Source organism: Gopherus evgoodei, chromosome 2 (genome assembly GCF_007399415.2).
Source record: "Gopherus evgoodei ecotype Sinaloan lineage chromosome 2, rGopEvg1_v1.p, whole genome shotgun sequence".
NCBI classification, from domain to species: Eukaryota; Metazoa; Chordata; order Testudines; family Testudinidae; genus Gopherus; species Gopherus evgoodei.
In genome coordinates this window covers 188,958,422-188,971,579 of record NC_044323.1, presented here as the reverse complement: position 1 = coordinate 188,971,579, position 13,158 = coordinate 188,958,422, and the positions used below count along the sequence as shown (strand labels likewise).

At 42.9% G+C, this 13,158-nt stretch overlaps 1 protein-coding gene across 2 annotated transcripts in view; it reads right to left on the bottom strand.

Moving 5' to 3' along the window:
- SCGN (secretagogin, EF-hand calcium binding protein) overlaps nt 1–13,158 on the bottom strand; it is a 50,513-nt gene that overhangs the window by 25,850 nt on the left and 11,505 nt on the right. The window contains exons 3-6 of one of the 2 annotated variants that reach the window (XM_030549538.1): nt 4,350–4,442; nt 3,813–3,902; nt 2,189–2,245; nt 562–639 (exon numbers count right to left, since the gene is read on the bottom strand). In XM_030549538.1, the coding sequence (XP_030405398.1) occupies nt 562–639; nt 2,189–2,245; nt 3,813–3,902; nt 4,350–4,442 (318 nt within the window). The remainder of the gene's footprint in view (nt 1–561; nt 640–2,188; nt 2,246–3,812; nt 3,903–4,349; nt 4,443–13,158) is intronic. The other variant, XM_030549539.1, reaches the window with a different exon arrangement.

Genomic DNA, 13,158 nt, shown 5'->3' with positions numbered 1-13,158 from the left:
TCTCTCACACACACACACACACACACAAACTCTGCATACAATTTTCAAATGTGGGTACCCAAGTTTTTTGCATAAAACCCACATTTGTGCATGCAAAATGTCTGATTATATAAGCAGATGGGTACATACGTTATGCACACAACTACCATTTTGCATATACAAATACCTGCTTGCAGCCACAATGTTGTGGACACATCATAACCACCAACGATTTAAAGTATGTGTGCGTTCATTCCTGAAGATCAGGCTTAGATTAGTGAATTTCAAAATGCTGCTGCTTACTCAAAAGGCCGTTACTAGTAGGGAAGGAGCCAGATAGCCTGTGAGGATGTAGGGGGAAGAAGGGAACTAGCTGTGCATTGTGGGTTTTGAGGAACAAGAGATCTGAAAGCCTGTGTGGGCTGGGAGACATTGGGGTCTATGCAAGGAGAGGGAGCTGAGGGTTGGGTCTAGGTTGTGTAAATATGAAGGTACCTCCTTAGCTGAACTTTTGAACAAGTTTAGACAGAGTTTGATTTGTCTAAAATTCTAGTCACAATACATAATACTATCTTTGCTTACCATTGTATCAGTGTATTCTTCCAGCTTTGCCTCAGGAATCATCTTTCTGTGCTGCAAAAAGAGATCTCCCAGGAAGTCCTATTGACAGAAAAGAATCAGAGTAATAGACTTTACCTTTTGGAGTTCAAGGAATAATATTAAAAATTGAGGCCGCAGTTCACCAAGTTACTTAAATACAAGCCTAAGTCTGAGTACATGAGGAGTTCCATTGGCTTCAATTTAATTTAAATTTATTTGATCTTTTACTTTTTTTAGTTCATATGTAGTGTTAAATTTATATTTTAAAATAATCAGATTCTCCTGTAACAGACATAATGGAACCGTGAATTAGAGGATCAGCTGTATGTAGGGGACAGTGGATTTTTTTGTAAGTGACATTTATTTCTCCCCAAATATTTAACTTTCTAAATAATCTGAAATCATTATGGCCCAAACTCCACAAAGCACTTAGGACCAGACTTTTAAAGGTCTTTAATCACTTACATCCAAGCTTAAGCATACGTTGAAGTCCCACAGACTTCAATGGGACCTCAGCATGTGCTCAACTTTAAACATATGCTCTCTCTCAGCATATGCACAGTGTGCCCAGCCATTGACAGCATCATCATCAGCCAGGTGAAGAGCTGGTAGCCCACTGTTGAAGTAAGCCAGTAGGCACTCGTCAAGAATGTGTGACATAATCTGAAGTTAACCGCATCTACATCACAGGTTGTTAGAGAAACCCATTTGAAACATCAGGGAAGTGTGAGATGAGGTCAAAGTCATCAGTACCATAACGTCCTGCTACGCTGATAGCAACGTAAGTTTCTTGCAAACAGATTACATCGGTACTGTGACGAGTAGCTAAGGACTAATGACTCTGTGTTGGCTGCTGACAGACCCTCAACATTAAGCTGAAGAATTCGAAGCGCCAGTCCAATGGCTCAGAAGTCAAAAGAAGTCAAAATACATTGGGGTTACAGTCAGATGGCATGTGACCAAGATTCATTGCCAAATTTGCTGCCCAAGTACTTTGCAGACCAACGATAGATTTCTGAACGTGGTGAAAAGTGAAGTGTTTGATTAAGTGCTTTCCTGAATCAGACCTGGGCCTGAAAATAAAATAAATGTTGAGCTAAATCCTGCCCCCACCTTTGCAGGCACAGAAAACCATTTATTAATAGGCACAAAAGTAATTAGCTAGTTAATAAAAAGGAATTGCTGTGGCTCTGTTCTGCAGGGGTTGGAGAGGAGAGGCTGGGCTAGGGACTGTGCACATTTGTAAGATATGGAGGAGTGCTCTGGTGGTTGTCTCCACAGCAGTCCAGAGGTGAGTTGGGGGGGGCGGCGAAGGGATGTAAGCCCAGGGATGGGGGGAAGGAGTGGGGCATAAAGGTGAGCTCAGGTGGTCCACAAATAAGAGGATCTACTGGCCAGTTCCTCACACAACCATGCAAGAGAACCACAGATCTAGCAGCTACAATTACAGCCAATGTGTCCTCTAGTGATTGATTGCTACAGAGCAATTTTAAAATGCCATTTATCAAGTTCACTAAAAGGCAGTAGAATTACTAAAGCCAGTGGAAAGACTCCCATTGATTTCAGTGAGTTATACATCAGGCCCAAAGAGACAGTTAAAATAACTTACTTTGAGCTCACCAGCTGAAATAAATCCACTGCTATCAGCATCATATTTGCGCCAAATCTGGAGGGGAAAAATTGGTAAGACCACATTAATTTTGCACTTAATCATCAAATAAGTTGATTATCTCATACAGCTCTAGATCAGATCTCATTCAGTTCCATACTTTGCATGTAGCCATATTACTGAGTACTTAATTCATTATAGATAAAGTCAAATTATCCACATACAGTGTTTTTTATTCTTATTTTAATGTTGACAGAACTGTGTATAGCACGCTGTGGAAAAAAGGAATCTGCAATCAGCTATTTATTATAGACAGTCTCTTTCCATAAAGGAAAAATATAATCAGACTGAGAACCTGATCAAAATTTTGTACCTAATTTGTGCACAAAGCCATCATGGTTGCATGCTCAAAGTGGTAATTTGCCTGTGTAAATGCCCAGTTAGATGCATAACTGGTCATTGTGTCCACAAACACCCAATTTACATGTTAATCAAGATTATATATTCAGTTTGGAAATCAAGCATTTGAAGTAGAGGAATATATTTTAAAATAAGTGTTTTTTAAATAATGGCTTTTAAAAGCCATCTCTACTCTGGTGCTTTTCCTATCGGAGTAAGTCGCTCTATGTCTATGAAAGAGCCGTGCAAAATTCTGTTTGGCTATTCACCCAGGTGGGGTATTTTTGTTTTTTGTGGGCAAGTAATATTAATGAGCAAGTGCAATGTCTTTTGTTATAACCATCATCATAATAAAGGATAAGCAAGTAAATTTTGTCTGGGCAGGTCAATTTTCATGAGTGTTGCAAAGCTGAAATAGTCTTTCTGCAGCAGCTAGCAATGCCAAGAATATAGGACCAAATCCTCCCCCAAATCTGTGAAGATGTTCAAAAGCTGGTAGATCAGGCCACCTGATTTCCCCAAATGTCGGGGAACTCCTTGGGTGGTCTAGAGTTGCCATAATGACTCTGACTCTGCTTCCTTCCTTGCCCCCTTGTGCAGAGGTGTGGCAAGGAAAAGGAGGCATTCCAAGGGCATCCGTATACCCCAGTACTCCCTAACAGAATTGCACAGGCTGTCCACAATCCCACTCCAGGGCCACTTAACAAAACCCTCAATCCACTCTAAATTGTGCCTTGGAAAGTGACGGACATCTCCAGAATCAGGGAAGAGTACCGGTATCAAGGTGGCTCAAAACCTTCTTTGCCAATCCCCACTTATCTTTGTCCAGTGCACAAATGATAAAGCCAAGGATCTGACCCCAGCTCTCTAAAGAGTTAAATTGTTCAGTGGGTTGCTACAGAAACCTTTCATCTCTGGAGAAAATGGACATGTATCTTTAAGAAAGTCTGCAAAGTGCAAGCATCTACTCTATGCATCCCCTGGTTTTGTCCATCCTAGCTACGGTATCTCTGTCTTCTGAGCATTCCTACAGAACGTTCACAACTTCAACAGCTAAGAAAATGCAGCCTTCAGAAATAACACTGTTTTCCTTACTGAACATGAACTTGTACAAAATTCCACAGAGGTCCAATATACTAATCTACTTTAAATAAGAGTCTGCTTATAGGTGCCATTCAGAATAATTGACAGCAACATACAAGGGGTGAAGGCAAAAGACACACACCCGCATAAACTCCACACTGTTGTCCAAGGGTGTTTCCCGACGGAAAAGCAGCAGAAAGTTCTCATCCTCTGGCAAGATCATATATGCAAGCTAAAAGAGGCAGGTAAAGATTAGAGCAAATTTACATGACTAGTGACACTATGCAAGAAATAAAAGATGAACATGTTGTTTCCATGTAAATTACACTTTGAGCAAGCAGTTTGAAATTTACACACAACCTGGCTTATCTTTGTGTCCCCGCTCCTTCCACCCATGCCCCTCAACGTCCCAATTATGCATGATCAGGGCCGGCTGTAGACACCAGCATCCAATCATGTGCTTGGGGCAGCACTTTTCAAGGGACAGCATTTCAACCCTTTGGGGGTGGCACTTTTTAAGTGGCGTCTCTCCGGCTTTTTTTTTTTTTGCTTCAGCTGCGGCACTCCCCCCCCCATCTTTTTTTTGCTTGGGGCAGCAAAACACCTGGAGCCGGCCCTGTGCGTGATCTATTTTTTAATTTCATTGTCTTTCAAAAAGAGAGATATTTTGGGAGTTTACCTCGTGTATTTGTAAACGTCCATCTGCAGTGACATCGTAGGCAGACATGAATCGCTCTTTCACCCTCTGAAGCTTTTCCTCTGTTATGGCATCCTGCAGTTTGAAAAGCCACGCACACACAAACAGAATCACTTAGGGCACTAAACATCCGGATGAAATTTACTGTCACTGTTGTCCCATATATGAATGTTACATCATTTAGAATTCTCAGTGCAGTGCTTCTACTGGTTCATGCACAGATGCCACATAGGCTAAGTTTTAGAATGGAGCCCTACATATAGCTCAGTGGCTCATAAACAGTATGATGGAGACTCATTTCAGGCATCTGGAGATGCCTAAATGTTTCAATGTCATTCTCCTTAGCCAGCTGATCCACACAGTGCAACTATAATCCCCCCTGCTCTCTGGGGGCAGCGGGGAGTGTGTATTACAAGAGTTAGAATGTCCATTTTACTCTTGTACTTTATGGATTAGAGCAGTTTCCAGGGAAATACATCTTTGTACTTTTTCATTAGGTCATTTGGCTTAGCAGATGTTGGTGACATTGTAGCTGGCTTGTTTCATACAGTTATTACCAATGTGAATGGAGATCTAGAACTGCTCTGAAACTAAGCCCTAGAGGTATCAGTGTTTACGATATGGAATTTTAAGCATTCTGCATTCTTTGTGCTTGCATGTCCCTTACTCCCTTTTCAAACAATTTGTAGGTGGTGAATGTGAGAAGCTGAGAGTTTAACCATTTATATGATTTGGCAGGTATTACACTGACTTGTGGCCAATTTAACCTGGCAACATTTTTGAACAACTGGTCTGGCTGGGCTGAGCCACCTTTGATACTTAAGCAGCAACACCTTATTTTGGTTAGAAAAACTCAAGCAGAGATAGAGAGAAGAAATTTAGTGGTGATATGCGCAGCATCCAAAAAGAAATACATCACAGCTGACAATTAGGATTTCCAAAGGAGATATTGCCAATAATTTCAGATAAATAGAACTAGCAAGGCAATCTGAATAGAAATACCCATTTATGTCACACCTCTCTGCTTCTCAACTTGGCTAGTTCAGAGACTCATTATTACCCCTTCTCTGCCTACTGTGGGTTTCATATGCCTTCCTCTGAAGCATTGTGGTTACTGTCAGACAGAATAGTGGTGGACCTTAGGTTTCATCCAGTATGATAATTCCTAGGTTCTTATGACAGGTAGTCCTAGAAAAGTGAGTACTATTAAGATTATTGCCATGACTGCATACCACTTGATTAAGGACAAGGGACTATTAAAATCAAAATCAATTGATGTAAAGAATGAATACCAAATTCTGTATCCTGCTGCTGAGTGGGATGAAGCCAGAGATACTGAGACCTGTGGTCCAAGCACAGGAAAAACTGAGCACATAGGAATGTCAGACCATGGGACTAGAAGCCAGGAACTCCTGAGTTCCAGTCTAAGAGCTGACACTACCTCTTTGTGAGGTCTTGGGGAATCACTTAACCTCTCTGCTTGAGTTACCCTACATGTAAAATGGGGATCATAACTACTTGCTTCACAGTAGTTAATGTTTATAAAGTGTTCTGAGGATGACAAATGTGGAAATTATTCTTAATTTAACTTATTTTTATTGCAGCAGTTTTCCAAGGTTTAAACAAGGCAACAACAGAAGGACTTGTCATTGGGCCCTGAGTCAGCAAAATACTTAAACATGGGCTAAATTAGCATTTACATCCACTTTTCATTGTCAGAGGTACAAGGTCGTAGAGAATCAGGCCTTCAATCTTTTATTCCGGAACAATCTATAAATTTCTTGCAGCTAACATGGTTGTGCTGTAGGCACAATGACTAAGGCTAGCACTGTACTATCATGGTTAACTCACAAGTCGATATTTTGAAAACTTTCTCCCTGCTGAAATGAATTACAGTAAGAACACTCATGCCTCAAAGCTCACAAATCTTTTTGATACCATGCAGAATAGTCAGTAGTCATGCGTGACCCAGGATCCTTTTGGTGTCAACTGACAGAAGAAAAGGGGATTCATACGGTTTTAATAGGGATCCCCTGGGTCATCTATATGCATATTAAGTTCACCAAAGTGTGGTGTATGAGGTCTCTAATAGGAGCCAATAGCCCACTAGTGACCCCAAGCATTTGAAAATGTATGGATGGATAATAATTAAGGATTTGGAGTTCTATGCTGGAAATTACATTCTCAAAGACTTGGACTTAAGGCAGATAACCAAGAGATGACATGACTTCAACAGATTCCTTTCAAACAGGAGGTAGCAGATACTTAGTATGTCTGGTCATGTGTGTATTGGACATTGTATGTCTCACAATGCAGGCCTATTTGCATACTGAGCCCAATACTCACTGCAATATTTACAGGAAGAAATAAACAGCAGGAGGGGATCCTGTTTACCAGTAAAGACAATTGATTGTGGGGGTACACCTGAGAGTGCAGAGATACAGTCTAGATTTTTCACATAGGAGAGAAGCTGACAGGGTGGCTTGTCTCGTGAAAAAGGGATCATACCCTGTGTCGCTGGAAAGTGTTGGTAATACTTTATTAGACACAAGGGTCTTGGTAATTAAGCCTAGGTTCTAGAATGCGTGTTATGATTTTATTTTATTTATTTTCTTCCAATACTTCTACTTGTTATCACTCAAATCTCTCTACTTTGTTGAATTAATTTCTTTGTTTTCACAATAAACTTACCTAAGTGCTGTGTGTTAAGGGGAACAGTGGTCTGAGGTGTACCTGGTAAGATGGGTTGTACTATTCCTTTGGGAGCAGTGAATCTGTGAATACTTTGAGTGCCCAGTGAACAGGGGCTGGACACTCCAGGGAGACCTCAGAGGGCTCGGGGGTTGGAGTGTGCCTATTGCCAACCTGTAGAATCAGAGTGGGGCATGCATAGTCTTAGACGGGAGTGCTTGTGTTGCCCATGGCCTGTGGAGGTGACACAGACAAGGCTTCCTCATGCTAAGACCAGGTGGTAGCAAAGTGCCTCACAGCCCCGGGTACCCATGGGGAAGCATCACAATATGATGGTACTAATTTCCAGCTGGTTCAAAAGAATACTACTGTGTAGGACTTTTCCCCCTCTAGAACCTCCGCCACAGTCAGCAGTAGTTACTTTAGTAGAGTAACATCAGGATTTCATAGATGAGAGAATGGAACCATGATTAGATTATGGACTTGCCTACACCTGAAGTGCTACAGTGGTGCAGCTGCACTGCTGTAGTGCTTCCATGTACACATTTCTTATGCCAACAGGAAAGGCTCTCCCATTGGCATAGGTAATCCTCCTCCCCCACCGACAGTAGCTAGGTTGACTGAAGAATTCTTCTGTTGAGCTAATACTGTCTATACCCAGGATAGCTGGGTCGACCTAACTTTTTAGTGCAGATGAGGCCATACACTGGAACTGAAGTATCTACCCTCTACACATACTTCAGTCAATATGCTCATGTATTGTGTATTTGTCTGATCATATTCTGACATCTTGCCCAAACCTGATGCTATATTTTTATGACATAAAAATGAGCTAGTGCTCATCACTGCTTTTGAAAATTAAGACCAGATCCTCAAATTGATTTCAATGAACATTGGGAGCATAAATTCCTTTGAGAATCTGGTCCTAACTGACTTCCTTGGGACTACTCATGTAGTTAAAGTTACATGTATGCCTAAATGGTTTGCTGGATTGGGATCTTTCTTTTCCCTCTTTGTTCCCTACACATCCTGCATGTTTAGAAGTGCCTGCTGTTTTCCAAATACCCTTCACCCATCAATAGTAAAGAGATCTGTTTTATTTCATTATGACATAAGAATATAATTTGATTTCTCTTTATCTGATTTCACAGAAAAAAAAAAGACCTCAACAACTCTCTCATGCATGAGAACATTACTGATCTATTATTATTATAACATACCCTTCACTGGGCATCCTACATTGAAATCAAAAGGAGAAACTGTTAATCACATAAATGTCTTCTGTTTATAAATGTCAAGTCCAATTCATTAATAGAGAATAACTCTACTGAAAAGAATGAAGTAGCTCTTCTGACCTGGTTGTATACATCAATTGATTACATGTGAGTAGGTGTGGAGGATGGATGGATGGATAGACAAAACAATAAGTGGGGCACTTTTGAACAAACACAATACTGTTTTCTTACACCTAAAAATTATAACTCATTCTTGTGGTATTTAAATTGGCTTCCAGGGCAGAACACTTCCCAGGCATTAGACAAGCATATCAGTTGCTATTTTCAATAGCCTGGCAAACTACTCTGAAATTATCCTCCTCCATGCCCAGTAGGATAAGTTATTTTTGAAACTATAATCATCACTGATATTTGAAAAAATGTGCTGTGGAATTCAAACTAGTGTTTTGTTATAAAAGCTTGCTGTTCAACCGTGTGTCAGCGTTTAACAACTTCATTGAATTTTAGCTATGTAAAAGCATTGACAATGAGAATAAAAATAGGATTTTTTACAATTAGCTATCTTATTGGCTAAATCACTTAAAGATGCATCATTTGGAATGTATGCAAACCATAGCACCATTAGCTTTCGGACCAGATGTTCTTCAGTATGACAGATGTTTCAAAGGTGCCCTCCCTCTCTATGCGGCACCATTCTCTTTCTTGTAATGTAAAAGGTAATGGGAGTATATTACTATCACTAAGCAGATCATTTTACAGCAGAGAGCAAAGGCAGAGTCAAAAATGCACAATCTGGGTTTTCTGAGAGCTATGCTAGAAGTGAAGTCTTTATATATCATTGTACAACATCAGCTTCAATCTCCAGCTTTGTTCTTTAGCTCCGTACTCAACATTTGGAAGGGCAGAATCTATCCTGCTGTTGATGCAGGGCAGTCAAGAGCTGCATTTCACCCCCACATAGGGGAGTAAGAAAGCATCTTATGTGGCTGCCCTGTGGCTGCTACTCACTCCACTGTGTAGGTGGATGGGGACTAGGGTAGCCATGGCTCTGTACCCCAGCATGCCAGCTATTGCAGCTGAGCAGCTGCAGAGGCCAAGTAAGTTGCTCCTTGAAAAGACCTGAGGCAGATTATTTCCCATCTGAAGGAAGGGGGAAGCAGGGGTAAAATGTTGACTCTAGAAAGCTTAAACAACTCTGAATCTGCTCTGGGGGCTAGGTTTTGTTTTCACATCACTGCTGTAATATTGCTGCAGTGAGGCAGAGTCTGGAAAGATGATAGTGTTAATATCACAGTAACAAATATTGCTGATAGTTAAAACTTCAGAAGGCTTGTGCATTTGGGAGGGGCTTACCCCAGAAACAGGAGGGAAAAATTTCTTACCCATCAACCTAGAAGCAGAATGTAAAATAGTAGAGGTCTGGGTCTGAAGACAGCTTTGGGTTTTACAGTGGAAAATGTTTAAACAAATGACATACATTGTTACTATTAGTTACAGAGCTTAACATATTTACAGACCTTTATATCTTCAAGGCACAGTACAAACATCAATTACTATCACTTAACTGTATTAATTTAATTGGTTTTCAATAATTGCCATGGTTTCCACAGACAAGATTCAAATGTCCCTTAAAAAAGTGTCTTGCCAATGCACAATTAAGTTACACTGTGTAGATGTGACCTGAGGATGCATTTTCTGCAGTCGGAAGATACTACTGTAGTTTTAAAAGTAACTGCTAGCCCGTATTAGTGCTCTCCTCCTCCCTACTCCAAATCTTGGGTAACCCGAGATTGTTCATATTACAAGGAGAAGAAGTGAGTGAGGGAGCGCGTTCCAGACTGATAGACATGAACTACATAGAAACAGAGCTACCACACTGATCAGAGCCAGGTGTGACAATAACAGAAAACGTGGAAGTGGCAGAAGTGTTAAATGACTTATGTTTCAGTTTTCACCAAAAAGTCTAGTAGCAATTGGACATCTAACTTAATGAGTGCCAGTGAAAATGAGGTAGGATCAGAGACTAAAATATGGAAAGAACACGTTCAAAATTACTTAGATGAGTTAGATGTCTTCAAATCACCAGGGCCTGATGAAATACATCCTACAATACTCAAGGAGCTGAGTGAGGAAATATCTGGGCCATTAGCGATTATCTTTGAAAAGTCATGGAAGGACTGGAAAAAAGCAAATATAGTGCCAATCTATAAAAAGAGGAGTAAGGACAACCCAGGGAATTTCAGACCAGTCAACTTAACTTCAGCACCAGGTAATATAATGGAGCAAATAATTAAGCAATCAGTGTTCAGATACCTAGAAAATAATAAGGTGGTAACAGTCAGCATGGATTTGTCAAAAACAAATCATGTCAAACCAACCTGATGGCTTTCTTTGACAGGGTAACAAGCCTTGTGGATGTGGGGGATAAAGCAGTAGATGTGGTATATCTTGACTTTAGTAAGGCTTTTGATATTGTCTTGCATGACCTTCTCATAAACAAACTAGGGAAATACAAGCTAGATGGAGCTACTATAAGGTGTGTGCATAACTGGTTGGAAAACTGTTCCCAGAAAGTAATTATCAGTGGTTCACAGTCACGCTGGAAGGGCATATCAAGTGGGGTCTGCAGGAATCAGTCCTGGGTCCGGTTCTGTTCAATATCTGTTTATGTTGGACATTAGCAAAAACTTCCTGTCAGGGTAGTTAAGCACTGGAATGAATTGCCTAGGGAAGTTGTGAAATCTCTGTCATTGGAGACTTTTAAGAGCAGGTTAGACAAACACCTGTCAGGGATGGACTAGATCAGGGTTTCTCACAACAATTTTTTTTGTGGCCTCAGAGTGGCCACTCTCACTGGTGGCCACACTGACACTTTTCCCCTAAAATACTTAATTAACTTTAGGAAAAACAATTAAATATGCACAGATACACACCCAAATCATTGTAATGTATATTTGCAACTTTTTTGTTTGGCAGATTCAGTACCAAAAACAATGCTGCTTCCCCCTTTGTCCCACCCCATCCAGAGTTTAGTGGGTCCTGGGGCTTGTTGTGAAAAGAGATATTTGTATATTTGTTAATATCACTTTCCTAGCAACACCCAGGACCCATTAAGCCCTGAAGGGACGAAGGGGAAGGCAGCAGGGGCCAGAGGTGATGGTGGGAAGGATGCAGGGCCGTGGAATGCAGCAGGGTCCTGGGGCAGGGGGAGGAGGGATGGATACAGGGCTGTGGGAGGCAGTGGGGGCCAGGGGTAAGTGATGAGCCCCACTGTTGTGTGGCCAAAGTCAGGGCCTGGTGTCTGCTGCCATGTGACCAGGGCCAGGGCTCAGTGCCCGCAGCCAGAACCCAGTGCTGGGGACAGGAACTGCGTGGCTGGAGCCAGGGATCGGAGCCTGCTGCCATGCAGCCCGAGCTATGGGTCAGCACCCAGGGCTAGTGCCTGCTGCCACAGGGCCAGAGCCCAGGAGTGCATCGCTGGAGCAGGAAATCAGCGCCTGCTGCTGTGTGGCTGGAGCCAGTGCTCTCTTCTGCACAGCCAGAGCCAGGGGTCGGCACCCGGAGCCAGCTCCCACCACCGCTTGGCCAGAGCCAGGGTACAGATGGTGGGTTGGTGCCTGCTGCCATGCAGCTGGGGCAGGGGATCAGCGCCAGGGGCTGGGGCCACATGGCTGGAGCCTGGGGCCAGCACTGACCACCGCATGGCCAGAACTGGGGGCCAGAGGTCGACCAAAGCTCCGTGGCCAGAGGAGGGAGTCAGTGCCTGTTGCCCCGTAGCCAGAGCCAGGGGTTGGCACCCAAAGCCCCACGGTTGGAGCCCGCTGCAATGAGGCTGGGCCTGAGGTCGGTACCTGTGGCCAGAATCTGCCATTGCACGGCCAGAGCCTGGGACTGGAGCCGGGAGCCACTGCCTGCTGCCACGCAGCTGGGACCAGGAGCTGGAGGCTGAAGCCCCACAGTTGGAGGCCAGAGCCGTGTGGCCACAGCTGAGGGAGTCAGTACCTGCTGCCCCTGGGGCCACATGACCAGGTTCCTGAAGTCCTGCCACTGGAGCCTGCCTCCCAAACCCCCTTCCCACAATGTGGGTCAAGAACTCACCTTGCTCCTGCAGCGTTGTGCCCCTTTCTAGAGGTGGTGCAGGGGAGGTGCATCCAGGAGCAATAAGGAGGGAGGAGGAGGGGCTGATGCTTCTTCCCCCACATCACCACCCAGGAGGCTGTTGTGGCCTCATGAAAAGGCCCTGGTGGCCACAGTTGAGAAACATTGGTCTAGGTAATACTTAGGGCTTGTCTACACTTACATTTTATAGTGCTCTAACTTGCTGGCTTGGGGGTGTGTGTGTGAAAAATCACCCCCCTAAGTGCTGCAAGTCTGAACACTTTAAAGCGCTAATGTTAACAGGTTCAGAACACTAAGAGCCACACTCCAGGTGCTCAGAGCTAATCCCCTTGTGGAGGTGGATTACCAGGAGCGCTGGAAGAGCAACCACACTCACAGTTCAAAGTGCTGCCATGGGAGCGTTCCTGCAACAGCGCTTTGAAGTTTCCAGTGTAGCCAGGCCCCCAGTCTTGCCTTGAGTGCAGGGAACTGAACTAGATGACCTCTTAAGATCCCTTCCAGTCCTATGATTTTATGTAAAGTAGGGCTGTTAAAACAATGCATCTCCACTGGAAAGAAGGTTGTGTGGGTTTTTTTTTAAACTAACTAACTATTCAACAAAGTTGGTGCAAACAGAAAAGGGAAACCCAAACAAACTCTAGTTTCATATGTCTAAAGGTTACATTGAATTTGTTTCAGAGCCGTCAATTACAGTGGGCAGCAAATGCTATAGTGAGAGTACAGTTCTGACCTGGAAAGTGACTCTG